The sequence below is a fragment of the Lepidothrix coronata genome, unplaced genomic scaffold (assembly GCF_001604755.1).
Source record: "Lepidothrix coronata isolate B3197 unplaced genomic scaffold, Lepidothrix_coronata-1.0 Scaffold41, whole genome shotgun sequence".
Lineage (NCBI taxonomy): Eukaryota > Metazoa > Chordata > Aves > Passeriformes > Pipridae > Lepidothrix > Lepidothrix coronata.
In genome coordinates this window covers 2,029,493-2,056,010 of record NW_016690221.1, presented here as the reverse complement: position 1 = coordinate 2,056,010, position 26,518 = coordinate 2,029,493, and the positions used below count along the sequence as shown (strand labels likewise).

General features: G+C 48.6%; 2 protein-coding genes and 1 long non-coding RNA gene across 10 annotated transcripts; 1 reads left to right on the top strand and 2 right to left on the bottom strand.

Moving 5' to 3' along the window:
• Nucleotides 1–2,584: 2,584 nt before the first annotated feature.
• On the bottom strand, nucleotides 2,585–12,929 carry TMEM184A (transmembrane protein 184A). 5 transcript variants are annotated; one of them, XM_017813488.1, is made up of 10 exons: nucleotides 11,693–11,993; nucleotides 10,707–11,594; nucleotides 9,012–9,236; nucleotides 8,196–8,361; nucleotides 7,292–7,382; nucleotides 7,125–7,200; nucleotides 6,426–6,517; nucleotides 5,876–6,045; nucleotides 5,579–5,776; nucleotides 2,585–5,134 (listed from the first exon to the last, which is right to left on the bottom strand). In XM_017813488.1, the coding sequence occupies exons 2-10, from the start codon at nucleotides 10,959–10,961 to the stop codon at nucleotides 4,884–4,886; spliced, it is 1,524 nt and encodes a 507-aa protein (XP_017668977.1). In that variant the 5' UTR covers nucleotides 10,962–11,594; nucleotides 11,693–11,993; the 3' UTR covers nucleotides 2,585–4,883. The 5 variants fall into 5 exon arrangements, with proteins under 5 accessions (XP_017668977.1, XP_017668980.1, XP_017668979.1 ...); XM_017813491.1 differs by lacking the exons at nucleotides 10,707–11,594; nucleotides 11,693–11,993 and adding an exon at nucleotides 12,647–12,929 and having other exon boundaries at nucleotides 2,588–5,134; XM_017813490.1 differs by lacking the exons at nucleotides 10,707–11,594; nucleotides 11,693–11,993 and adding an exon at nucleotides 12,508–12,614 and having other exon boundaries at nucleotides 2,588–5,134.
• A 1,405-nt stretch (nucleotides 12,930–14,334) lies between these two features.
• Nucleotides 14,335–17,921, bottom strand: PSMG3 (proteasome assembly chaperone 3). Of its 4 annotated transcripts, none has more exons than XM_017813622.1 (3): nucleotides 17,762–17,921; nucleotides 16,853–17,070; nucleotides 14,335–14,884 (listed from the first exon to the last, which is right to left on the bottom strand). In XM_017813622.1, exons 2-3 carry the CDS (start codon nucleotides 17,066–17,068, stop codon nucleotides 14,732–14,734), a joined length of 369 nt encoding a protein of 122 aa, XP_017669111.1. In that variant the 5' UTR covers nucleotides 17,069–17,070; nucleotides 17,762–17,921; the 3' UTR covers nucleotides 14,335–14,731. The 4 variants fall into 4 exon arrangements, with proteins under 4 accessions (XP_017669111.1, XP_017669112.1, XP_017669109.1 ...); XM_017813623.1 differs by lacking the exon at nucleotides 17,762–17,921 and adding an exon at nucleotides 17,635–17,712; XM_017813620.1 differs by lacking the exon at nucleotides 17,762–17,921 and adding an exon at nucleotides 17,465–17,570.
• On the top strand, nucleotides 17,077–26,235 carry LOC108496683. Its single transcript, XR_001874547.1, has 3 exons — nucleotides 17,077–17,217; nucleotides 20,280–20,413; nucleotides 24,261–26,235. It is a non-coding gene; the product is annotated as an uncharacterized LOC108496683 (long non-coding RNA).
• Nucleotides 26,236–26,518: the final 283 nt, after the last annotated feature.

Genomic DNA, 26,518 nt, shown 5'->3' with positions numbered 1-26,518 from the left:
CATGATTTTTTTTTTTTAAAAAAAAAAAAAAAAAAAAAAAAAAAAAAAGAAAAAAAAAAGAAAAAAAAAAGAAAAAAAGGAAACAAAACAAAACCGAAAAACTTTTGTAATGTGGATTTGTTTTCCTTCGTCTGTATTTCAGTCTGCTGGGGTGTTTCCGTAGATGGTGGATACTTGCTTTCATTTTTTTAATGATAGAAGTCTTCTGTTTTAAGTTGTTTTTTATCACCAGCTCATTCTATCCTCTGTGGTTACTCAGTAATTTCATTTCAATATTTATTTTTGTGCTGCTTTTTTATTATAAAATAAATTATTGATATACCAAGCAATGTGGATTCCTGTTTGTAAGGCGAATAGCCCTGTGTATGTGTCCATTACTTCTCTTGACAGCCACAACGTAATTTATTGCTGTAAATTTAGCTGCAGTGACTGGTTTTTTTGTACCTTTCCAATAAAGCATTTTCTGGTTTCAGACTTGCCCTGGTCTATGGTCAGCGTTTTGGAGCCTGAATTGATCTTCAGTGGAGTGTTTTCCTTGGTTTTTTTGCTGCCTGTCCCCAGTGCAGCACGCAGCTGGTTGCTGGCTGTGGTGCTGCGGTGAGCAGTGTGTTTTTTGGAGGCAGGCTGGGCTAAGGCAAGTGGGATGGCAGCTTGGGCTGTTGCAATTGTCTGACCCAGGCAGGCGGAGCCCATCTCAGCCTTTCTGTGGTGCTTTCTTGGGCTATTTGGAATGTGCTTAAGGGATGGCTCTTGTCCGAGCTGTTTGTCAGGTTGATCCCATGCTCAGACCACGTGTACCTGTTCCTAACCCTGGCTGTGCCTTTGTGCACAATCAGTGGGTGTCTGTGTTAGCACAAGCAGGACTGACAGCTCAGCAGGCACCTGCCTGCAGTCGTGATGCTGAGCAAGGCCACTTGTGGCTTGGAGACACTGTGACCTGTCTTGCAGTGCTGCAGAGAGACACTCCTCTTTCTTTCTTTGGGTTGTGAAATATCCCTTCACTGCTTTCCCGTGCAACTGCCTGTGAATAAACCCTTACATCAACACTTCATCTTTTTGCTTGTCCCTGTTGGGGCTTTAAAGGGGTGGTACCTTGTGCCAGTGAGCTCCCGGGGGTTGTGTTGGCTTTGAACTCCTATTCCAAGCGGTTGTTTTTCTTTAGGGGGCAGTTGAAGGGGGAAAACACTTGGCCATATTGACGCAGTAGGTTGGAGGCAGATGGGTGTGTTGGCCAAAGCTGGAATTAGAGGTAGGGCAAAGTGGAGAGGAGCAGGGCTGAAAGGCTTTGTGTGTCAGCAGGTAATGGATGGTCATTAGGTGGGGCCAGGCAGGCTTGGCTGAGCAGGCAGTGGGTGAAGCCTGGGGGGTGATTGCAGTCTCCCTGCTGAGCAAAAAAAGCATCATCAGCTGCTTCAGCTCCTGCCTGAAGAGATGGCAGCAAGGAGCCAGTGACAAGGGAGAGGAGAGGGAGGTGGGCCAGTTGTGACTGTTGGAGGCATGGAGGAACATTATTTCAGGAGGAAAAGGGCATGAGGAAGGGTTCAGGTGGAGGTTCAGCAGTGAAAGGAAACTCAACCTTCACCATGCTTAGGGGAGAAGTCTTAGGGAAGGGTCTTTGTGAACAGGGTGGCAAAAGCACAAATCCTGCTCTCTGGTGCAGGTCTGGCAGCCTGTTGCCTGTCAGCAGCTGGGCCCAGGGACTCACTGGTAGGTGTTAGCACTCAAAAAAAGAAGTGTCTGTCTCTGACTGGGTGCTGCATGGTGAGCAGCCATGTGTGAGAGCTAGCTCTGCTGTGGTGCCAGTGGCCACCTTCCTTCCCCTCTTCTTGTAGGGTGGTCAGCCTTAGCTCCTGCAGGTGCAGTGGCAGGGCGTGCCCTGTGAGGATCATCCCTGGTATGAGTGGGGTGTAAACCTGCCTGACCCAAGCCCGAAAAGCACCAGGAGATCCAATAGCTGCAGCTCAGCCTTGCCCTTGGGGAAAGTCCGAGGACAAGTGACAACTGGAAAACAAATCTGCCGACCACCAGAGCCTGCTGCTGGCAGTGAGAGACGCCTGTTCCTCCCGGGCTGCCTGCTGGCGTGGCTCCAGGCTCAGCAGGCTCCTGTGTAGGTCACCCGGGTGCTCGCCGCCAGCTTTCCCCGCGTCCTTGTTGAGGAGGTGGAGGAGACACATTAGCAGAGGAGTGCAGGACCACATCCAGCCCACACCACCGCTGGCATTTCTGTTCCCTGTGGATGTGCTTTGACAGCGTAAGGGTTGGAGGGCCGTGACAGCGCCCAGCCTGAGCCGTCAGCTCTTGCCTCTCTCCCCTCTCCAAGAAAAAGGACGAGCAGGAGGCCCAGCTCGCACCGGCGGGAGCAGGGAGGGAGCAGGGAGGGTGCCTGCTGCTGCCATCGCGGCAGCCAGCTGATGTCCAGCCCAGCACGGCTCCTTCAGGCTGGTATCACACTGCTGACTTGCATGAGTCACAGCTGACTTTTTTTTCTTCCCCCCCTTGTTTGGCTTGCAAGAAAGATCTGTTTTACATATAATACAGTAATCAGGGCTTGACATAAATAGGCAAATGTTATTGTCTGCGGTGGGAATTGCACCTGCTGGCAGAGCAATGGAGGCAGCCCATTATGCACCGGAGACGATCATTTGTGCAGTGAAGTACAACCACAGTTCTTGCTGTGTTCTTGTGCAAGTCTTTATCTCAGCGGCTGCGAGCGTGTCGACAGATGTGCCATCATCACCTTTGCAGTCTGTCCTCGCCCCGGGAGCCGGAGCAGCCTCTGCTCCTGCAGCTGTGGCTGTCCTCTCCCAGAGGGGTGAAGATGAAGATGCTCAGCTGAGATGTCCCTGTTTCGGTGCTGGCTGTGTTACAAAGCCAAGCAGCCTCGTCCCTGAGCACGGAGGCTGCACTTTGTGGGCAGGACAGTCCTGCTCCCAGGATGCACAGGTTCCTGGATGAATGCCTGGATGCGCAGACCATATGGCTCTTGTTTATGGACCTCCTTGCAGGATAAGTGGCAGCTGTCTCACCTGCTGAGCAGGTATGAGCAGCTTTGGACCACAAGGACTCGCGAGACTGGCTGAGCTATAGGATGCTTGTGTGGAATCTGGGCTTCGGCATGGTAAGATTTCTCCAAAAATCATCAACTAGTTGTCTTGTTGGTGCTGGAGTCTGGGCTTAGCTTAGCTAAACCAGATCTAGCACCTCTGAACCACTGCACCCACATCTTAGGCGAGGGTTGGAAGAGGTGCTGCGCAAGGAGAGGAAGCAGGGGACATGCACATTCTTTGTGGAGTGAAAAAGATGAGCACAAATCCCACAGGAATGCCAAAATGTGCAGGATGCTGCGTGTGCAGGTATTTCTGCTGGGCCAGCATTGAGGGGCAGGGAGGACGTTAAGCTTAAGAGCATCAGCATTATAGCAGGAACAAGCAGATCGAGGGCTCTGCTTGCTGAGCTCAGTGAAAATGCTTGCTCCGTGCTAGAAATTGCTGTTTATTAGAAAAAAGAAATAAATAAAATAATTTCATGTTGTGATTTACATTTTGCAGTTTAAGAGCGGGGGGGGAAAAAGGACCCAAACGCTTGGAGTTGTGTGTAACAGGGCTCCAGGCCTTACCTATCAGTTTGTTTGCCACATGACTGCAAATCTGAGGCTGCAGACTTGCCCTCGTCCTTCCACTACCCAGCTCCCACCCCAGACAACAGCCCAACCGGTGCCTAGGTAAATTCACAGAGATCATCTGATTACAAGGGAATAGAAATCAGACTAAAAATTGGGGGTGGGGGGGAAACAGAGAGGAAATTTAACAGAAGGATGTGCACTCTCCATCACTGATACAGGGAGAATCCCTCCTTTCAGGCTCTTCCCCTACCAGTGGTCCTGCCCTGAGTGGTGACATCCCCCAGCACCTCTCTATCCCCACCATGGTCACCCAACTGGGCTCAGCTCCCACCTGCCTTCCCACAGGTCAGGCAACGCCCAGGGACCAGGAATAGTGAAGGATGAGGAGGAACAGACAGTTCCCAGTAAATGAATTCCTACCACCACCAGTCACAGTCCAGTTCCCTAATAAAGACTCTGATAAGGAAGCTGGAATCCCTTTTAACTTCTGATCCATTCAGAGATAAGCTGCTTTAGACATAAACAAGCGCTTCTGTCACCGGCAGATCTCAGAAATGCAGCTGCAGACCTCTGATTAGCCCCAGTGAGGTCCTGCCCGAGCTCCCGGGGGAGTTACTCAGACAGCTGCATCCACATCTGGAGGGAGAAGAAGATGACTTGCTCTTCTTTCATGGTAAAGGTCTTTTGCACAACTCTGTAGGCTTTTCTGGGAGAAGGAGAGGGGAAAAGATGTAAAAATAAGGAATGACGTCTTTCAGCCATTACCGGGTTTTGAGGTGAAGCGAAGTCACCTTCCTGGGCTAGTTTTCTCCACGGGGCCCTTGGAGATCATTTTTTACTCAAATTGGGAGAAACTAGAACAGAACTGTGCTGAGAAAAGCATTTCTCTCAGGCCTCAGCACTGCTTAGAGGTAAGAGGAGAGCGAGGGCAGCTGGTCTGTCCTGCACCCTGGCTCCCCTGCCTGCCTGGCATCCCCCAGTGTTGGCACGGGGCTGGCACAGAGGCACCAGCAGTGGGGCAGCAATGCAGGGTGAAACACAGCCTCATCCGTAACAGCAGGAGAGATGGGACAGCAGAAGCTGGCACTATTTGATTTAACCTTTCCTTGGGTTATTGCATCTTCCCTTCGAGAGACTGGCTTTTTGGGTAGAGTTCCTGGCTTCCCAGTGCTCTGATTAGACCAGGTTGTCTCAGCCTCGAGACACCTCCCATTTGCATGGGTTTAAATCTTTCCAGTGTCACTGTTCCTTCTGATATCTCCTACAGCTCCTCATCTGACAGGATCAGCACTCTCTTCTCAATGTTTTTGCTCTTCCTGCTGCTCTGGCCATCCATTTTGGAGGCCACGTGCCCGTTCTGCCCTGGTGCCTTGTGCTCTGCTTCCTGCATTGACTGCTGAGTGTACTGCTGGTACGTGGGCGAGAAGTTGTGGATGGCATCCTGCACGATGTCCTGGGGGCTGATGGTCTCCTTCAGCCCACTCGAGATGCTCTGCATCGGGGCAAGGTTTGCTGCAAAAGAGAGAGAGCAGGAGGGTGATGGGACATCAGTCAGTCAATGAGCCCAAGCACTTCAAGACTGGGATGACACTTTTCCTTAGAAATTCAAGATCAGAGGCTCATTGTGGGCCACGTCAGCTTGCAGTGGCAAGTTCCAAGAAGGAAGGCAACTCCACCTCCATGTTTCAAAGAGGATGGATCCTCTCCTACAGCATGTGGGTATCACGTATCCCCTAATTCTGCCCATTCACACCAAGGTCTCTCTTCCCATCCCCTTGCTATGGTTTGTGGTATCATTAGGGAAAAGGGAGAAGGAACCCATTGAACATAGGATAAGGAAACTTCTCTTGTAGTTTTTAGCATCCCATTGGTAATGGGATACTAATAAAACAAGGGGGGTTTCCTCTTTACTTAGTCATTGATGAAGGAAGAAAGGAAGAAGTGAGGAAGGATTACCTGTCGAGTTCTCTTTCTTCTCCCTGTACACCTGGCAGGTGAACGCGTAGCGCAGGGCAATGGAAGCAAACAGCATCTCAATGCAGATGATGAAGTTCTGGTAGCCAGCAGCCACTGTCCCAGCTCCCACCTCCTTCCCATCGATGATCTGAACTTCAGGGATCACCCCGCATTTCTCCAGGATTGCCAGCAGCGTCCCTGTGCAGGGGAAGGGAGAGAGATCAGCTCTGCTCCTGCATCCCTGAGCCAAGTGGGGCTATGGGAGGAGAAGCGTTGGGCATCCATGGTGGGACCCACCTTGCCAGAAGGAGAGGAAGATGACTGCCTTGATGGTGATGAACTTGAGGACCGGGTCAAATGGGCGCAGCAGGTCCATGGTGGCGAAGTAGAAGAGGAAGAGTGCGTAAAGTGCCAGGCTGACGGAGAAGTTGTAGATGATAGTAATGTAGAGGTATCCACTATGGACACTGCAGGGAGAGAGAGAGCTGCTGCCCTGGGCTGCGGGGATCGAAGCAAGCTGGGGGCAAAGAGGGATCAAATGGGGAGTGGGAAAGTGCAGGCTTTGCCGTAAGGGAGAATACAGCCCAGGTGGGGAAGAAGGGGCAGAGAAAGCAGGGGGGCACTCTCAGCTTTTCCTCTGTTGGTGGGACCTCTTTTATTATGGCTCACAGGAGTTTTGTCCCTTTATTGTTTGGGGGTAGTGAGTCTCCATTCTTGGCACTTCGGGCTCACAGTGCTCTCACCACCCACAGAGCAGCTCCCCGGGGAGATTGACAGGACACACTTGTGATGGAGCAGGGATCCATCCTCTCCCATTCACCCTCCCCAGCCCAACCCGCATCCTCACTTGAAGTCTCCATCGTGGTACTTCCCGAACGCCTGCAGGATGATGGTGACGATTGCCATGAGGGGTTTCACGATGCAGAACTGCAGTGTGGCCTGCACAGGGGAGAGACATGATGTGTCCTGAGCCGCAGGGACAGCTCACACCCTACATCCCACCCCCAGCCCCTCCCCATGAGCCAACCCCTATGCTCCCGGGACAGAGAGACAGAGGAGAGAGCAGTTCTCATCACAGAAGTGACTGAGGGGTAAAATAAAAACCAGCACAAGGTCTGCAGATGAGAGGGAGCAGGGCTTCCAGAAGCCATCTCCTGAAAGGCAGCATAGCCACTCAGAGGTGGGGGACCAGGTGGTTTGGGGAAAGATGGGTGGCAGGATTCAGCCCACAGCACAGCACTGGAGAGTTACAGTGTCCAGGCTAACCTGGGACTGGACAGAGATGGCAATCTGAGTTCTGCAGTGGGAGGAGACCCTGACTCAGCAGTGAGTCAGAGGCAAGGACAGCGAGTGTGCAGCCCTGCTGCTGGCCAGATGCCGGCAAGCTGGGTGAGCTGCCTCCCTTAGAGGAAAAAAAACCTCAAACCAGCATTTTCAGAGAATGATGAAGCAGAGCCCCCTTGGCAGGGCAGTGGGGAAGAGACCTGCCACCCAGAGAGCCCTTGTGCAAGGGGAGTGGAGCTGATGTTCCCCGTCGAGTACCCACCTGCTTGCAGAAGCGCAGGAACCCGATGGAGTAAGACATACCCTGAAGGCAGCAGGTCCCATAAAAGCAGCTGGATCTGGAAGCAGAAGCCAAGGAGATGCCATTGGGGCTGCTGGATGGGGAAAGTGGGTGAAGGGCTGAGGAACTCATGGGATGCTGGGACTTACGCAATGGGCTTCCCTCGGATCTCTGTCATGATGTTGCTCTCCCCTCCAAGATACTCAAAGCACAGGCTCAGGAAGCTGTAAATCACAAAAGCTGCCAAGGCAAGGGCAGACACAATCAGCAGGATTGATGGAAATTCAGGATGAATTCCCATTCCTTCCTGCTCATGTGTTTTTTCATCTAACCTGGCACTGCACCAGGATTTGGGATACTGGCAGGTGGGGTCCCAGCAAGAGGAACAGCAGGTCAAATCCATCTGACTTCCCAGCAGAGTCAGACACACTGCACTATGTGCACAGAATTCATTGCAGGTGCAGCAGCTCCTCTGGGCACATACAGTCCACTCAGGGACCCTCTGCATGGAAGGACCTCAAAATTGCCAAGGGACAGCACAAATGGCTGGTGGCCGACAAGGAGCAGGTCCTGAACACTTTTTCTGGACATCCCTATCACTTATGTTTCATATGCTCCAAACCTGAAGTAATACAAACACCCACACCACTTAGTTCCCCAGGAGTAGAGCAATAAGACAAAAAAGCAAAATTAATCTAGCACCTCAAAACACCCCAAGTCCCCAGTTTCTTGGGTATGTCTGCTTTCCGCTTGGGAGAAGCTGCATTTCTACCCTACAGGGAGCCAGAAAACCTCCTTCCCCAGGAGCATGGTACTGGGGTCCCTCTGAGCCTGCAGCCAGGTGTCTGAAAGGCACCAGCTCATTGTCTGTGGGGCACCCTCTCCCTGCTGCTGATGAAGAAGGAAGGGGAAAATCTCTACAGGGAGGAGAGTGGGAAGTGAAAGTGATGGATATTTGCCACTTTGTGCAATCAGGATGCTCCAGAGTTTGGTCAGCAGGATGAGAGCCCTGCTTTGCCTTCAGCTTCCCTGCTGAGGAGAGGCTGTGCTCACCTTCATAGCAGTCACGAACCGAGTCAAAGTAGACATAGTACTGGTGGCTGCCGAGGAGGAGGAGGCTGAGCCAGGAGTCGAAGGCATAGATGGGCACGATGAAGAGGATGCGGATGATGTAGCGCTGCTCCTTGGGCATGGTGTAATTCCTCAGGTGTGTGTAGATCTGCAAAGTGCCCAGAATGCAGAGTTGTGGCTACCAAAGGTCAGGATGGGAACCAAAGATACCCCCATCCCACAGGGGTGCCCTGTCAGCCTTCCTCCCGGGGATGAGAGCTCTGCCAGCTTCCTACCACAGACCCACTGCAGTGAACAGACATGAGATGGGCTCCATCCCAGTCCCTGGGGCAATGCCTTGCATGAAAACGTGGAAATCGGGTTCATTCCTTGGGGGTGTGCAAGGAGTGTGCCTTCTCCTGGGCAGCTCCATCCCAGTGCTTGGAGGCACCAACTTGCCCCAGGGCTGCCTTCAACAGCACAGATCTGCACAGTACCCTAAACCATGCCCACTGGCAGTGTGGCTCAGGGCAGCTGGTGCTGTGCACCCCGAACACCCTGCTGGGTGTTGCCTCCAGGCAGTATCAATGCCCTGCAGCCTCTCCTGGCTCTGGCAACCACTCGGGGAGAGTGTGGACAAAGTCCATCCTCCCAAGCTGCCAGCACCAGGCTCCTGACAGCGGAGATATCTCCTGTGGGCAGCAGCAGGAAGAAATACTTATCCAGAGCTGAGTGATTTGCAACGAACTTGGGGGCAATCAATAGTTTTGCCCTCGTGTCAACCCCAGCGCTGAGCCCCATCTCCGCTCCAGCCCGTACCTGGTGGAAGGTGACGATGAGTGCTGACCACACGAAGATGCCAGAGATGGCCTGCGCCGTTGTCGTGGTCAGGAAGAGCTGCTGGCCATCCTGGGAGTTGTTGTGGGCAGCCATCCGCAGGGAAAAGACCGGGGATGGGAGGGCTGAGGCCAGCTGGGCCACAGTGCCAGGTCCCAGGGTGTCAGGTGCCACAGGAGAGGACACAGCACGTGTGGCATTACTCATCTGCAGGGAGGGAGAGGGAAAGGGAGTGGTGCAGGAAGGCAGGAGCAAGGTAAGCTGGTGACAGGGAAGGTCCCAGCAGGTTTCCCAGCCCACACAGAGTGTACAAATCTCCTGTGAGGTTTATCTCCTCCTCAGGGTTTTTCCAGCCTGTCCCTCAGCCAAACCAACCTGTTTGCCATGGCTGGGTCTGCTTCTCTGCTCCTCTCAGAAGGGACATGCAAATGTCCTTCAAGAGTAGACCCTCTTTTCCCTGAGAAGGTCTGTGCAGTCCCCATGTCTCCCAAAACACATGCTTTTCCTTCCCAGCGTTGCTCCTTGTTTTCTCAGGAATAACTATCCAGCTTGAAAAGGAATAACCTGCTTACATTTGTGCCCACATGAGTTCACACCTGTGGCTCAGGACCCTTTTCCATCATAAACCAGAGACTTAAGGGTTAAACCCATCCCTCACCCAAGATAATAATAATGAGTCCCTTACCAACAAGCCATCGGGACACCGATGTCCTCCTCCTTGGGAACCCAGAAAACACCTGGATCCCTGTGGTCCCACACAAATTTGGCTCCGTTCGTCATGTGTAGCCTGCTGTGGGCAAAGCCCGGGGCTGCTCAAGGAGCCAGATGTTTGGCATCACCCAGGTTCTTAAAACAGCTATTTCAGGACTGTGGGAGTGTCACTGTGCCAACCCCAAGATCTGAAGGGCAGCCAGTGGTCCCTTCTGCACCCAAATTAAGCACAAGGGAGCAAGCCTGCCACGCCACAGGCAAACCTGCTGCCCCTTAGGGATGCTGGAGCACTCCAGCATCTCCCTGGTCAGCCTGTGCTCCTGGAAGCTGGTTGCCCCAAGGCACGGAACATTCCTGGTGCAGAGGGTGGCCAGGGCATATGAGCACCGTGTACCCTGTGGCTCCAGTCAGCAAGGACCAACCTAATAATAAGCAATTATTTATAGGGCAGCTTCATATCTCAAGGCCAACAGATGCATAAACTGCCATGTTTGGGTTCTCTTTCTGCTAATCTATGGAAAGCTGCTTTTTTCCAAGCATAACAATAGCAGTTTTAAAAATACAACAACAATCTGTGAGCAGAGCTCCAACAATATAGATGCTTTTCAGTGCATTGTTAATAAACAAATATTTTAGCTGCTGGGTAACTATTGCCTGGGGTAAAACTGTAAGCATGAACTGGAGAGAAGCATGAAAATATCTGCCACAGATAAGAGTGGTAGGGAATGACCTCGGTCCAATTAAAAACTGAAAACAAACCAAAGCAAGAGCTCACCCTGCGGCTTCCTCTTCTGCCCTCTCCCCAAACCCCAACCTCACAGGCGAGGAAACTCAGCTGGTGTCAGATCAACAGCCCTAAAAATACCTTTCCCCCCCCCCCCGCCTCCTCCTGGCAGGAGTTGCCTGTAAGCGGAGATGCCGGGGTGGCAGAGTGCTGGCCAGGCCCCAGGAGCTCACCCAGCGTACCTGTGCCCACAAGTGGGGATGGCTGGATATGGGGCCAGTAGTGTTATGGAGACAGTAAGGAGCCAGGCTTTTCCTTCCCGTGACTGTCCTGTGGCCCTGCCCCAACCAGCAGGAAGAAGGATCCCGGGAAAGCTGGGGAGGGATCTGGTCTTTGGACAGACCACAATGACACCAGACCTGCCTTGTAAACATTAACAGGAGGACAGAGATAGCTCGTGGCACAGAGAGGGAGACAAGAGCCTGGTTGTGCCCCATTTCCCAGTCACTTCTCTTTTGGGGGGCTACCCTGCTGCTGCTGGGGATATATGGCTGGATTTGGCCACTCTTTCCCTCTACCAGAGCATCGTGATAGAGCTGTACGAAAGCTCGTTGTTTCTAGCTGTTTTTCTAGTCACTTTTCCAGTGATCCAGCCCACTCCCCAAGACATGGCAGAGAGCTGCACTCATCACTAGACCCATTTACTCTGTTTTCAACCCAGCGCTGTGCCACAGATGCTTGGCCTGAGACATCCCAACTCATTAGCTTTCCCAGCCATCTCAGTACGAGCACGGTGGCACCAGCAGCCGGTCCTGGCAGCCTCCCCGACATTGTCACACTCTGAACGTGGCAGAGCAAGTCATTAAAAGCAAAAGCCTCAGTGCCGCTTGGAGATAGGGCTCCCAGCTCCAGAGGTAATTAGATCCCGGCCATGCAAGGTAGTCGGGCAATTCAATGCAGTTAGAGAGCCATTTACTTCCAAAACAAAGGCAGCAAGGAGACACCGGGAATAATATCAGCTGCAAAACTCAGTTCCTGGACGGGACTGCGCCAGTGCCACATCCAATCTGTCTGTTTTCAGACACCTTGCAGGTACCTGCCATGCAGCATCTACCTGTTACACTCGCTCCCTGGGATATTAGAGATGCCAGGTGAGCACTGAGAAGATAAACTGAGCAGTGAAGCCTGTGTTCAGGCAGGCCACCTGCAAATAGGCTTTTCACCTCACCAGGGATTCCCCTCTATCCGCAGGTTGTCAGAGCCTGGACTCCCAGCTCACATCCCTCCCTGTGTCCTGAAATACCTGGGACAAATCTCCATCTCGGCTGCAGCCCCTGTGAGGTGGAGCAGTCAGAAAGGAAAGATGAGCCCTCGCAGCCCCCCACCAGCGCCTCTCAGATCCCTGACCCACATCCCGGGAAGGGGAGCATCAAGGCTTAACCCCACCAGCACAGGAGACATGCCTTTTATCCTGATTGCTTTCAGACAATTGCTTTTCAGGGTTATTTACCCTACCAGGCTCTCCACACCACTCCCAGGCCACCCAGGAGGAAGGACCTACAGCAAGCACACGGCAATGAATCGAGGCAGGGCAGCATGGAGCCCTGCTTAAAGCCCGTCTGGAGGACTGGATGACGCAGGCATGGAGCTCTTACAGCAGGCTCTGCCGCCCCAGCAGCTCCTACAGGTGCTCAGAACCAGTGGCTGGGCCAACCTCTGGTCTGTGGGGGGTGTCCCCAGCCGCTGCGCACCCCCCAGGGCCCCACTCACCCTGTGGGGCTCCTCCGGGAGCGGATCTGGCTGCCGTGCCCCTGCCTCTGCATCCCCCGTGTCCTCCTCCACCTGCACCCGCGGGAGACTCCTCCTCCGGACACCCTCCCAGCCCTGCCCGCCTGCTGGCAGCGGGCCCTGACAGTGCCCCAGTTACCTTTGCAGCTCCCCGCGTCCTGCCAGCTCCCCACTCATCCCACCAGCACCCCACTGCCCCTGCCAGCACCCCAACTACCCTTGTAGTGCCCCGGGCCCTGCCAGCACCCCACTTACCTTACCAGCACACCCCTTGCCCTCGCTGGGCCCTGCTCACCCTGCCAACGCCCCACTTGCCCTCGCTGTGCCCCGGGCCCCTCGGGAGCTGGAGCAGCAGGTTGGGCTTTGTCTCCTGCAGAAAAGCCACCCAACTTACCTTTCCGGTCTGCCGCACTCGGCACCCACGCCCGGAAAGCAAACACGGATGGAAAGCCACGGTGCAGCCCAACGCCGCTGACCCCTGCCCAGCACACGTCCTGTGGCCGCGGGCAGGAGCTCTGCCTGGCCGGCAGAGGCAGCTCTCCTTGAAATTGGAATTAATCCCTACTCGGAGGAGAGCGATGACTAAAAGGTAGGCAGCTGGTGGCACCTTGTGCCTGTTGTTTGGGGCAGGCCTTCCCCCTGGTTTGCTGCTGAGCAGAGAGGAGCAAAGTCGAAGGACCAATTGCTTGTGCTCCAATTTATCGCCCATGGAAAGGCACCAAGGTAAGTTTGTCCTGGCTCCAAGCATCACATTGGAGAGATCTCCACATCCTTTTGTCACCCACCACCCTGTGCAGACCTGGTGGCACACACCGCCAGGAAATTAAGGTGGTTAACTTGTGCTTGGCTTTTAGGTAGTGACACTCAGGTCTTGGGGGTCAGTGCTGGTATGCCACTATATCACCACAGTGGAAGATGCAATTTCCATTCAATTTGCTAATTAATGTATGCTTTCCAAAAGTTGCAGGACATATGGACAGACTAAGAGCACCAGGATTTGGAACAGACATTGAATTTTGTGTTGGAAAAGAATCCCTACTAGCAAACCAGATCGACAATAACAAATTCCACATGGCTCTCTCAGCCTTCCTAGACAAAAAAAGGAGAAGTGTAGAAGAGGGAAAATTTATAGTTATGACAGATGCAAATCTTTGATTCTTGGAAGCACAGTTTGGAAAATTATTTTTAGATGAAGTTTCTTGTCAAGGGCAGCCGGAAGCCTGCAGTGTTTGAATGTATTTTTAAAAAAAGTTTCATTTCTCATAATCTCTTAAATGCTGTAAATAACCCTTGTTTCAGAGAAGAGTCCTTTCGAAATCCATTTTCTGCTTTTCTACTTCTAGGGGATTTTTTAGCAACAGAAATGACCCAGCAGCTGGATCAACACGGGGCAGGCACAGGCTCTGTGCTGATTCTGTTGTACCAACAGGTCTTAGCACAGCTCCTCCCTTCCCAGAATCCAAGACTGGCCTCCGTCTGTGCTGTCAGGTTCATAAGTGACAATAGTGTGTAACAGCTCACTTAAAAATTTACTACTTCTTCTTGTAGGAGAGGTAAAAACAAATGTGCTTTCCAAGCAAATGGCAAAAGTTTGGCTATTAAGCTTTGCATCAACTCATACAACTTCATCTGACACTTTTTGTCAATGACTCAGCAGAAACACCTTGGTGTAACCCTCCCCCAAACCCTCTGTCCCCAAGTCTCCTGTGACAGCTGCTCATTGCAGGTGGTCCAACCTATGGATGTTCTGCCTCTTTCATGTGCTGATGCCATGTAATCCATTGGCAGAGATTATTTTGTCTTCTTCTCACCACTATTTTGGGTTCCTGTCTTCCACTCTCACATCAGCTTTCATGAAATTTGCAGAGCATAATTATCTGCTTCTCTTTAAAATCACAGTGAAAGTGGAAAATGGATTCAGACTATATCAGGAACTGACATAAGGACAAAAGCAGTCATATAGGACTCATTTCCTTAAAAACAGGCAAGAAAATCTTTCCCATTATGCAATTGTTGACTTTTTACCAAAGCTTGTATTTCAATTGAAGTGATTTTCACAGAGAAAAAAGAAAACAGGTAAAATTAGATTTGTCAGTGTTTCTTTTATTCCCTCTGCACTGGGTGTTCCCCCTTTGTGGTACAGTGCAGCTACAGAGCTTGGCATCTACAGCTCCTGAGGACACAAGCGCAGAGCCGAGCCCTTTCCAAAATATATGACCCACCCAACACAGTAAAAATAACACTTCTCTTGTATATTGAGACAATTGATCTTGTCCCGTCACTGACTATATGGACTGCAAACCTGTCCCAGTAACAAAACTCACAAATATTCTACACAGTAGAGAAAAATTCATCAAATTCCTCAGTACGTCCAGAACCACCACAAAGACATTCCATCATTTTCATTTCTTGTCCTTTTAAATAGGTGGTGATGAGTCATGGACTCGAGATCGTTTCCTTGAATCCAGATGGCACAACTTCACCACACTTGGCAACTTCGGATCACTTCCCGTAGAGCCTGTATTCCTTCCATGGTCTTGTCCTTTAAAGCCATGGCGAGAAGAACAGGTTTGTTCCCGGCTTCCTGTGACACGAACGCCACCAGGTTTTTGGCACAAACATGAACGAGGGGCTGAAAAGCAAAGGGGACAGAGATGTACACTCCTACAGATGGGAGAGCCCTCCCACACGAGCTGGGAGAGGAAGAGTCGAGGAATGATGTCAATAACCTGTTGATCCTGGACTTGGACTGAGCATGGCATTTGCTGTGTGGTTCCAATATGGTCAGCAAAGCCAAGCCATAGGACAGGAAACTCAACCAGCTTAAAAGGGAAGAGTTTGGCCCCATGAATGACAGCCACCCAAACCATCCTGAAGCAACTTAACTGGAGCTGCACTGGAATTGAGTTTTAGCACTGTCAGGAAAAACTGGAAAGTCAGTGTGGAGAATTTTTCCTTCCATTAATCCTCCCACGCAAACTATGACACCAATATCCAATTATATGAAATGCTGTGGATCCAAATGTCTTTATTTCCATCAGAGCCAGACTTCTAAAGAGGTCTGCAAGTACAACCTTTTGTTTAAAAACTTGTTCTGAAGAGGGGATGTTCTGCTGACAAACTCTGGAAAAAACCCTGCTATTTTTGCAATTCCTAGAGAATTCCTGTGTAACAGGCATGTTGCTCATTTTACTAGAATAATTAAAACCAGAAATAAGTAGTGAGGCTGAAGAAGAGAAGAGATATAACCATCCCTGTAAGGTTTCCTTAACAAGAATAGACTAGAACAGCATTGACTATTTCAGTTGGAAGGGACCTACAAGGATATCTAGTCCAACTGCCTGACCAACTCAAGTTAAAACATTATTCAGGGCATTGTCCAAATGGCTCTTGAACACTGACAGGCTCAGAGCATCGACCCCCTCAAGCCTGTTTCAGTGTCTGACCACCCTCTCAGTAAAGTACTTCCTAATGTCCAGTCTGAACCTCATCCAGCACAGCTTTGAACCACTCAGCTTGTCTAGGTTTCATTGACACCCACAGTTGTGTATCTGTCAGAAGGATGAGTCTGATTGATTTTAAATACCAGTCTTTTTTGGAAGCGTGCACCATCCCAAACAGGGATGTTAACAGTGACAAGCAGGAAAGGAGCAAACTAGTGAAAGCCTTTTCTTAAAGTTTATATCGGTTTAGTTGGTTAAAATGATTTAAAAATAGAATTTAATGAAGTAAACATAACACTTCCCATTTCCAAATAAAACACAGAAGCAGCTTGGGGGTGGAGGTGGTCAGAATTAGCACATATCATACCAACAAAAGAAAAACAAGACATCTCCTATTCAGAAAGGGAAGGCTATTACTGAAGAAAAAGAACTCCACAAGGGGAAGCTGTGGATAGAATCAGGAACTTGTGTTGCTACAGTTTTTCTAGTTAAAGCTAGCAAGTAATATTTAATAGCTTCAACCCTGATGGAAAGCCTCATAAGCAGGTAGCTCTGTAACTTTCTGTTTTAATGCTTGACCAGTTGATGCTTTGTGAAACACATTTTCTTCTGCCTTCTCTCCAGCCTTATGAAATGGTTGATAAAAACTCATTTTGCTGAAGCAAAACAAATTAAACTTTATCAAGGGAAAGTGCTGGCAGGCACACTTAAGTGAGGGCAACTAAAGTCCATCATGGGGCTGGCATACACTGGGTGGGGGGATGGGGGTGACAAAACAGACCTGAAAAGAAAAACAAACTCACCGGAACAGAAACCCAAAAGGTTATCAATGGCTGCACATTTGATCTTGCAACCCTTAAATCAACAAAGCTTTATCAAACCTTGCATAAACACAGAGAAGCAATCCATATCCTGCAGGACACAAAACAACAGATCCCCAAACCACTGACGGTTAGTTAAAGTTTTATGTCAAACAGCAGACGAGCGCACATACTTTTGTGATGAACCCCTCTTGCCTCAGAAGATATTTTAAAATTAATCTTATCACTGTTCAAACACTGCTCTAACTGCTGTGATTCATCAACTCCCTGGCAACTCGCACGGCTCCACCTACTACATTTCCCCCTTATCCTTGCTGCACATCCGCTCGCTCTCACCTCATCCTTGCCCAGCAGCACCTTGGTGGTGAGCGAGGGCCTGCCCACGTTGTCGCCGATGGTGTTGGGGTCCACGTAGACGATGGTGCCCATCTTGCCGTACTGGGTGACCACCACGAGCACGGAGTTGGAGAAGGCCGTGCACACCACCTCGGTGGGGACGCCGTGCACCACCTCCTCCCGCTGCTTGGACGTCACGATGGGACCCGCTTCCATCGCTGCCGGAAGGGAACGGAGCGGCAAGAACAGTAAAACAACGTCAGATTACGAACGTGGTCTCTAGGGGCTGTAAAAAGCCCAAATCCTTCCCCATCATTTGAAACACCCTGGGTTAAGTTAGTTTCAGAGCACAGGAGCATCCGGAGGTGCGTGTTAGTGCGGGACAGCGCACCCCTGATTAGGGGGGGATATTTGGCAGCCTCGCAGCGATGGCATCACTCCCCCGGCATGGCCGAGCTGGCTCTGACAGGCTCCGTCCTAACAATGCACCAGGGAGGGGACCCCGAGCCCCGCTTTCCACCCCGGGCCCCGCAGGGCCAGACTCTTCTTGAAGGAAACAGAGACACAGCCACCATCACCCCTCCCGCCGGGCCGCGGCCCCGCCGCCCCTACCCGTGCCGCCGTTCTCCGCCCAGGCCCGCCCCGCCGCGGCGGAAGCGGCGCCTTTCCCTTCCCTCCTTTCCCTCCTCCCTCCCTCAGCCGGCGCGGGGCGATGGCGCAGGGCGGCCGCTGCCCTCACGGCCCGTCCCCTCCCCTCCCCTCAGCGCCGCCGCCGCCATTACCCGCCGCGCTCGCGCGCAGGAAGGCGCCATCTCCAGCCCCCCCCCCGTCTGCTCATGGCCGTGGTCCCTCAACGGCCCTGCCCCGGATCCAGGGAGGAGCCCCTTTCCCCGACGCCGTCTCCTCCACCGTTTTATCCTCGTTCCATGCCGCTTCCCAGCGCGACTGGGGCAGTCCCGGGGCAGGACCCCGCAGCGCCGTGAGGGGGTGGCGTGTCCCCCTCCTCAGGCCCGTGAGGGGACAGGTGACCCTGAGGGCCGCAGCGGGGCTGCAAATATTTACATGTTTTGATTTTTCCTCAGGGGATGTGGCTGCACCCACCCACTGGGCGTGGTTGGGTCACACTTTAATCCCCTGAGCGTGCTTTCCCATCTAAATAAAAAAAAAGTGGCTTGTAAAGCAGGCTGATAAAAATAGAGGGAGAGCGACTTTTTACACGGGAAGACAGGGATAGGATGAAGGAGAATGTTTTTAAACTAAATGCAGAGAAATTTGGATTAGATATTACGAAGAACTTCCCTCTGAGGGTTGTGAGGTCCTGGCACAGGTTGCCCAGAGAAGCTGTGGATTCCCCACCCCTGGAAGTGCCCAAGGCCAGGTTGGACAGGGCTTGGAGCAACCTGGGATAGTGGAAGGTGTCCCTGGCCATGGCAGGGGGTTGGAACGAGATGAGCTTTAAGGTCGCTTCCAACCCAAACTGCTTTGTGATTCTGTGAAAATAAGGCTGGTTTTGGGCTATGGCTCCCATAGCCTTGCCCTTGGCTGAGTGAGTGATGGCAGCTGCCCAGTGGAGCTGTTGTGGGGGGTAAAATAAGGACACTTGTGTGAAGAGAGCAAAACCAAAGGTGATTGTCCCGGGTGCAGACATTAGTTTCTGTTAATTACACACAATTGATCTGGTGCTAACGTTTTTCTTTGTAATACTAGTACTCGTGAATAATAATCTTGTATTCTAATTTATACATAGCCCTGAAAATTGGGATTTCTCAGAGATTTGCAACCTTCCAGATTCTTGCAATTGCTGCATCTAATGTGTGCTCGAAGCCTTCATTGCTATGTTTTAGCTCTCCTTTACTGGCATTCCCACCACACACTAAATATCCCAGTTGTGGCTGCAGCAATAGCTGCCTGAGTTGTGGGTTATCAGTTCAGGCAGCACATCTTAAGGACCTCATGAATATTCCTTTTGTTTTGCATTAAAAGTTTTATCAAAACTTGACTACAGGAAGAGCGCATAGACTTTGTGATGAGAATCCTGGAAGGCACCGTTAGAGAGCAGCAGAGGTCCACGGAAAAGCTTTTAATTCAGCAGGTTATTTTTGTGGTTAATTCAAACAGAGGCTCGATACCTTTTCGGTACTCTTTGCAGTCTGGCAAATAGTCTGTTTTCCAGCACTGTGAATAAACAGCATTCCTCTTTCTTGCTTACCACAATCACTCGAGGCTTTGCCTGTTTGACAGAGATAATAGCAGCTATTGTCAGTAAAACCTCCTGACTCATAAAGAAGTTTATTCCTGCTCTGCCTTCTCCAGAGAGTAACTTTACTTCAGGAAACACAAAGGACCCAGTTCTTCCTGCCATCCTCACCAGACTCCATTTTATTTTTTACATGTCAGGAGGACAAAAAGCTGTTGTTCAGATTTACAGGGATTCACCATTCTTCGCTGTTTTGCATTAGTTTGGGATGAAAAAGTTGTCTTTAGCAGTTTCTTTGAGTTGGATGTCTCATTTTGGCATGTAGCTGAGGTGGGATATAGTAAACTGAAGTAACTAAGCACTGAATCTTCATCACTGACAGTAAATACATTAAAAAAAATGAACTGAAGAGAAGAGTCCTATTGTCTGTGTGACATATAGGGGATTGAGATTTGAGAATACACACTGTGGCAGGTAATGGGACCTTTCCTGAGGGGTCTGTCTGCCTGCCATCTGCTTCCCAGCATTTTGTGGCTGAGAGAGACCTGGATGCACACTTACACTCCTGTTTTCTACAGCACTATGCCTCCAAAGATCCCTAATCACATTGCAAACATTATTACACTTAGCTTCATAAGCTGTCTTTTGACGTAACACATTATTAATATACCCCATTTTACAGTTCAGGGAAAATAAAGAATCGAGACAGCAGGTCAGAGCCATCAAATTCTCAGCTGGAGATTCTGCAGAATTTCAGGATCCCTTCTTCCATTCCCATGCACTCACTGTTGAAGAAACATAAATTGTGCATGTCACTATCTCAATTATGAGACAAAATCAATGACTGTGCAGCCCCATACGTTGACAAGAAAAGCTATTCATAATGTTGCCGCTTTATACCTTTATTATTATTTATTTGAGCAGTTTTGTACTACTCTTCTTTTTAAACTGCCTCAGTGCCTCTGTGTGTGTAGACTGGAAGGAGGCTGCTTTTATATTAGTCTTTGCATTTATCTGAACTGATTTTATAAGAACAAATGCATAAGTTCCTTAGAGCATCAGAAATGTTTCCCACTTCTCTCGAAAACTAGACACACAGTGTTTCAGAACATCCATTAATAATCCCTACTCTGGGGAGGGCCTCACTATCAAAGTGCTGGGTTGGTTTATTAGTTTACAGGTTATTACTTCTCTAGTTTAGATTTCTCTCTTGTATCTTTTATGATGCAGAATATAGACTGTGAGCTGGAACCTCGGGTGCAGCTGGGCCCTGGGCTGCGCAGCCAAGGAGAGAGGAAAGGAATTAGTTTGCTCCCTGATGCAGGAGCTGCTTGGGAATTATTCTGACCCTTGTTATAAATCAGGTACGTGAAGCAGAGCTGCCTGCGAGTACATTCCTTGGGCCAGACGATATCAGAGTGTTCCTGCTCCCCTTACTGCTGTCACAGCAAGGTCGGGGGTGTGGGTGGTGCAGGGTTGTGTGAGCACTTTCTCCATGGAGCTGTTGTGTCAAAGGAGTAGGAGGGATGGCAGAAATCCACACCCTGGATTTCTCCTTTCAAGCCATCCTCACTGCATTTTGATAGAGTCTGGCAGAGTGGTGTTCAGAAAATACTACTGGATTGAGGCCCTGGGGGAGGCAGGGAGAGGAGCACACTCAGGGCTGTTCTCAGAGACCAGCCTTAGCCCCAACAACTGTGTCTCCCTGCCTGGCTCTCTCTGCAGTCCCTGGAAACATGGCTTAGAACCTGGCTCTCCTCAGTCAGGAGTCACACGTGCTGTGGCTGACGTTGGCTGGTTTATCTCCTGCTTTCTAGAGCTCAGCCTGACATAGGTATGGGCCTGCCAGACATGACCACAGCCCAGCTGCCTCTGCACATGAGTAGAAATGGGACATCATGTGTGCAGGGAAGGCTGAAGTTGGAGTGTGAGCAGCTGAGGAGTTCAGACATGTCCAAGATTAGGTGATACCTGAACAGCATTCTCAGGGTTAAAGCTCTGAGGCTCTGTTTGTGCTCATATTTTGAAGGGAGGTGACGGGATTCTGGCTGTTTTGTGCATTGGTCCCTTTTCTGTGCTCCCTGGGATAACAAGAGTATCAATTCTTATTCTGAGAGACAAGTCTAAGGGTTTGGCTTGTTTTGAAGTTGTCCACACAGCTCTTACTGTGTGGGACTTCTCTTATTTCATTGATTGTGTGAGTAAGGGGAAGGCTCAGCCAATCCATTAGGCATTGCAAAACGGCTCCAAGCTATTTTGTTTTTGATTAAACCTTTTTTTTTTTTCCCAGTTGTAGAATTCAGCTGGCAAAACAACAGTCTTTTAATAAAAAACCCCACACATAACACGTCCAATTGTTCCCTTTCTGTGTGAGCTGCACTCGGCTGCCCATCTGAAATAGAAATGCTGGATGTCTTTACATGCCTGAGACTGTCAGGTCATGCTGTTGTTTTTGTTTCTTGCACTTGCAACTTAGTAAGGAAACAATATGGGAATGTTCATTAATATTTGTGTCAATGGTAAGTGCCCACATATGAGCACTAGCAGATTTTCCTGCGAAAGCTCAGTGTATGGGGTAGGATTTAAAAACATGGCAGTAGGCCAGCACGCTCTGGCTGGGCCTGGAAACATCTAGGTAGCAATGTGACTGGAGCTCTGGAAGTTTTTTTTAGTCAGATTTAGCGACCTATAAATAGAGGAGTACTCCAGCCCTTGTAGGACTTTGTTATGCTGTGTCATTGGTGTTTTCTGAGCTGCTGTGCAGGCTGGGAAAGGAGGATTACAGATCCATGGGGCAGGGAGGAGAAAGGAGAAAGGAGCAACCTTGGTGCTGGGGGAGAGTTTTGGGAGGGGGCTACTGCTGAGATTGCAGAGCCTGGCAAGATGAGGCAAGTCACACCTGCAGAAGGACATTGCTGAAAGCAGTTTCTTGGGTGCTTGATCTCAAACAGCAGTAGTTTTCATATATTCAGTGCCTTTAAAACCAGCACATCCTACATTTCTTTGCAAAAATTATCCGGAAATTACTTTCAAGAACGACTGAAATTAAAATGACATTCTGGAAATGTGGGAAATACACCTCCAGCATCACTCCAGACTACCTAAGAGAGCTAAAAGAGCTCCAGCTACCTAAAAGAGTCAGGATTACATCATGCAGCCAACCTGGTACTGTCTGATGATAATTTTATCTCCGGTATTTATCATGAGATAACAGCTGGCTGTACTGGACACTGTAGGCAGGGGGTATGGAACAGACAGAGTCATCATGAGGCAAGATTGAGTTTGAGTACTGTTTACATAATTTTCATTTGTCAAGTAACAGCCCTACATAGATCACGACCATGACAGCGCCTGTGGATGGTATCATCCATCAGCAGATCTACCCTGCGAGCAGCAGAAGTTTCGTACTGCTGCAGTGGCTGAAGGAATTATTTCCATGGATCAGTAAAGACAGCAGTAATTACCATAAAGCTCACTATAGTTTATGTAGGAGTTTTTTAGGTGCTCGTGGGGGTCTGTCAGATGAAAGACAACATGCAAATGGAGTGGATTGTAAAAATAATTGTGGCATAGCTTCTAAGAACAAAACTCGTACCCCTCTGTTCCTGAGAAGTGCGAAAGCACGGCAAATAACACCGTGGCTCTTGCAGAAGCAACAAGAGAATGTGAGAGTATTAGTATGATACTAATAGTATAGTCAGTTCTATAAATCACTTAATTGTGACAGCAAATTAAATAGTGTTGTTGTCTAGAATTCACCCATAGTTAGAATGATATATCTTGATGAGACAAATGCCTTCTGCGCTGCCAGTAATAAATTAGCTCCTCTTTCAAGTGAGAAAACAATTAAAAACTTGGTTGAAAAGGGCATATTTTCTCTGTGGCCACTGATCCTTCAAACTCGGGAAATAATAAAGTGATTCTAATAGTTGTTCATTGTTACACTGTTGAAAGAGGAAAAATCCATTGCCTCATTATGTTCAAGACAGTTATGAAATTGCATTGGGAATATTTGAAAATGTAAGAGGCATCTAACCAAATGGTTTCAACTTTGACAATGTGTCATCATTTGCAGTTCATAATGCTGCTGTTAACTTTGGGAGATATCAGTCAGTGCACACAGTGGAAAATGAGAATAAATATTTACCTTGCATTTATATACTGCATAAATAATAGCAAAGTACACAGTAGATAGGTCATGATTCCATTTCGAGGGTTGTGTAACAAAAGTTTCAGAATTACAGGAGGTATTCATTTTGCAAAACTTAAATATGTGGAAGCATTCAGGCATTTCCCAACAAAGTGGACAACTCTGTGCCTTGCCAATGAAACAGTACCAAAATGATTCCTGGGTATAATGAATTACTCTTGAATATTAGATGAAGATTGGCTCTATCTGATTTTTAAGTTCTTTCTGGATGTTGAAGATGGAGATGGTGAAAATACCTGATGTCTGAATGCTTCCTCTTTCCTGGTACATTAAATTTGTTTGCCATCTAGTCAAAATGAACATCCTATCTGGTGCTGAAGTTTAGCACATAAAGCTACAGTTATGCTGTAGATCACAATAAAGAATCCAAGCCAGACCTGCATAAAGACATTCCATGGCAAGGCAAAAGAATGCAAGCAGGTGCTCTTCCATGGGCTGTAGAGAGACAGATTTCTGTACATATACTAACCAGACTCACTGAAAAAGTGTGAGATTATAGGAAGCTGGGAGCTGTATTGAAGGACTTACCTAAGACAGAAAATTGGAAATACATGTATGAGGAAGTTTTTGATTGGAAAGATTTTGTTAGGCACGTGCATATATTGCAGGAACTTGTATTTAGAAGAGTTTCAAATCCTGGTTATCTCCGTTTCAGAAAACTTGTAGAGTTTGCTACATCTCCTCCTGTGTCTAGAAATTAATCAAATAAATAGTTTCTCTTGGAAGCAGGTTTAACATTTCAAAACCCTGCAAAATGTTGAGTCTATTAAAGTTGAAGTTTAAAGTTAATTTTAACTGACCACATAAATTCTTTTTTGAATCAACGTAGAAAAAAACAAGTACTTTGTTTCTTTGTTAGTGCCATTCTAAGTAATGAACTGAAGTTTGTGATAATTGAATTGTGCTTTTGATGGACAGTACAAATGTACTCTTAGGAGAAAAATACAATTATATACTGGAGAAAATGGCATTAAAATGAAGCATTGTCTCTTATTTCATAGGTGCTTATCTTCTATTTCTGCACAAGAAACATGAAAATCAAGAAAAGCAGATGTGCTATCAACCTTTTAAGTTTCATCCTGGAAATGAGGTTGGAATATTCCATAAGGAAATCAAAGTCATTTTCCTACCCTCTTCTGTCTCTGTAAGAAATGCTCTGCCTAAGTCCTTCTCTGCTCTGCACTGGCAATTCCTCTTCTGTTTCTTTAGGTGACTCCAGGCTGAGATCATGTTTTTTCTCTCAACTTCATGTGAGCCTCCCTTTCTAACCCTTCCAAGAGCATTTTAGAACCTGTTTGCCCTGAAACCCTGAAATCAGAGAACACTGAGGGATTAGGTTTAAACTTGTTAAACTGAATTAACACTCCTGCCACATGATTCTGGCCTGTGCCAGTCCTTTTAATCTTGTTCAGAGTTTAGGATAATTTGTTTAGTAGGGCTGATCAGCTGGAGGTTAATTCAATTGGACTTTGGTTATTTATTCATGCCCGGATTTGCTAAGTGTCACAGCAGATACACGAGGTCTCTGTTACAGTTATGAGATGGCTTCATTAGTGTGACGGAGAGTCCATCTGGATGACTTCCTTTCCTCAGTGCAATAACTGGCTGTCAGGGCTCTCTCCAGTGGAAAAAACTCCTTATATAACATCTCCCTTTCATTTGTGTCACAAGTGTATTGATTACAACTTAAAATGCACTCCTCTGTTCCAATTGCTGGGGTTGCCAATAAACTTTCTCAGGGATCTCAATAGTATTCCAGCTCTACGTTTTCCATTGATACCAGAACTTAAAAGAAAAGTAGGAATGCGTTGTAAAAGCCATTTATTATTAATAATGTTCTTTCGTGCAACATTTTGGTCCTTCTCACTTCAAGGTCCACTTTTCTCACAAATTAAGTGTTACCAGTGCTGGGTTAGAACGTGGTCAGTCTTTTGCACTGTCCAGAATTAACTATCCAGAAATAGAATACAAAAAAGAGGAAAAAAATTGCATCCTACTGAAACCTCTGGAGGAATTCAAGTTGGCAGAAGGTTGTTACTCGAACTGGAATGTGGCCAGGACACCAGGATTAATGTTAGCACAAAATGCCATTTGATTGCAAGTGTTCAGATAACCTTGGATGAAAGTCTTATCTGAAAAGAGGCTCTTCTAACAGGAAGGGCTCCCTGATGTTGGCTGGGACTTTGGTTCAGCGTTGACTCAGAGAATTTTTGCTCTTTGCTTCAGCAGTTTTTGAATGGGACAGCTCTTGAATGGTAACAGATCTCCCCTTCACAGCCTGCAGCACAGCAGATAATTTCCCAGAGAGAATTCCATGCCATAGACTGATGTCTCTTTTTAGAGATGTTTCCTGATATATCATGCAAATATTACAAATAGGAGCCTGAAGGGAGGCTTGCTGGGGAAGGTCCTAAAGATTAGAAGAAAGGAAAAATGTTCAATGTTGAGAAGGCACTGGGACAAGCTGAGTTTCCACATCTTCATAAATGTGAAGTAGCTATTTATGTTGTGGAGTTACTCCTGAGTGAGACTGTCCTTTGCCTCATTCTTGCTTTATTCTCTCTGGATGTTTCTACTGTAGTCCTCTAATACATGTTATGACTTGGGCTGGCAAAACCAGGGGATGCCCAGACAAAGCTTTGATGATTAAGACCAGTGTTAATCAAAATTTCTTCTCTTTCTCTCATTTTTTTTCAATTAAATTGTAAATCTGTGTTGAGGACCAACCATTAGCTTCCAAGGAGTGAGAAATGTTCCCACATGCTTGGCCTTCTTCAGAAAATCCTGTCACAGCTAAACACCGTGAAATATGGTTTCCAACAGAACAGTGTTCCCAAAACCAGCTGGGACCAGCTTTACAACTCAGCATTCTTTGCAGAAGTTTATTTCCTGTTGACTTGGAAGGCACGTTAGAGCTTTGGAGAGGAGTTTCTACTTATCTACATAACAATGCAAGATGAGTCCTACAGCATCAGCTCCCACAGAGAAGCTGGAGACAGCAGGACTAGAGAAAAATGTGTCAGTACCCATCCTTGCCATCAGACAAGTGAGCTGCTGTGGGATTTGACGTTTCTTGCACTGGTCCTGGGTCCTACATGTCTGCATGGGGAAAAGGAAAGCATCCAGGGAGGTTTTGAGGCAGCCTGCCATAAATTATGAAGGAGGCTGTACCTGCAAAAATCCAATACGTGTTCCCAAGAGACTTGATTCCTGTGTGAGGGAGAAAGACCAGTGTGCAAGCTCCATCTCTGTGGATGCT

Bases quoted from the DNA above. Each gene is read 5' to 3' on its own strand.
- TMEM184A (XM_017813488.1), bottom strand. From the start codon at position 10,961: ATGGGGCACAACCAGGCTCTTGTCTCCCTCTCTGTGCCACGAGCTATC. The intron at 8,362-9,011 runs GTACGGGCTGGA...GGCACTTTGCAG, and splicing joins TCATCGTCACCTTCCACCAG to ATCTACACACACCTGAGGAA. The intron at 6,518-7,124 runs GTGGGTACTCGA...TCCCCTGTGCAG, and splicing joins TCCTGCGCTTCTGCAAGCAG to GCCACACTGCAGTTCTGCAT.
- PSMG3 (XM_017813622.1), bottom strand. From the start codon at position 17,068: ATGGAAGCGGGTCCCATCGTGACGTCCAAGCAGCGGGAGGAGGTGGTG. The intron at 14,885-16,852 runs GTGAGAGCGAGC...TTTGCTTTTCAG, and splicing joins TGCTGCTGGGCAAGGATGAG to CCCCTCGTTCATGTTTGTGC.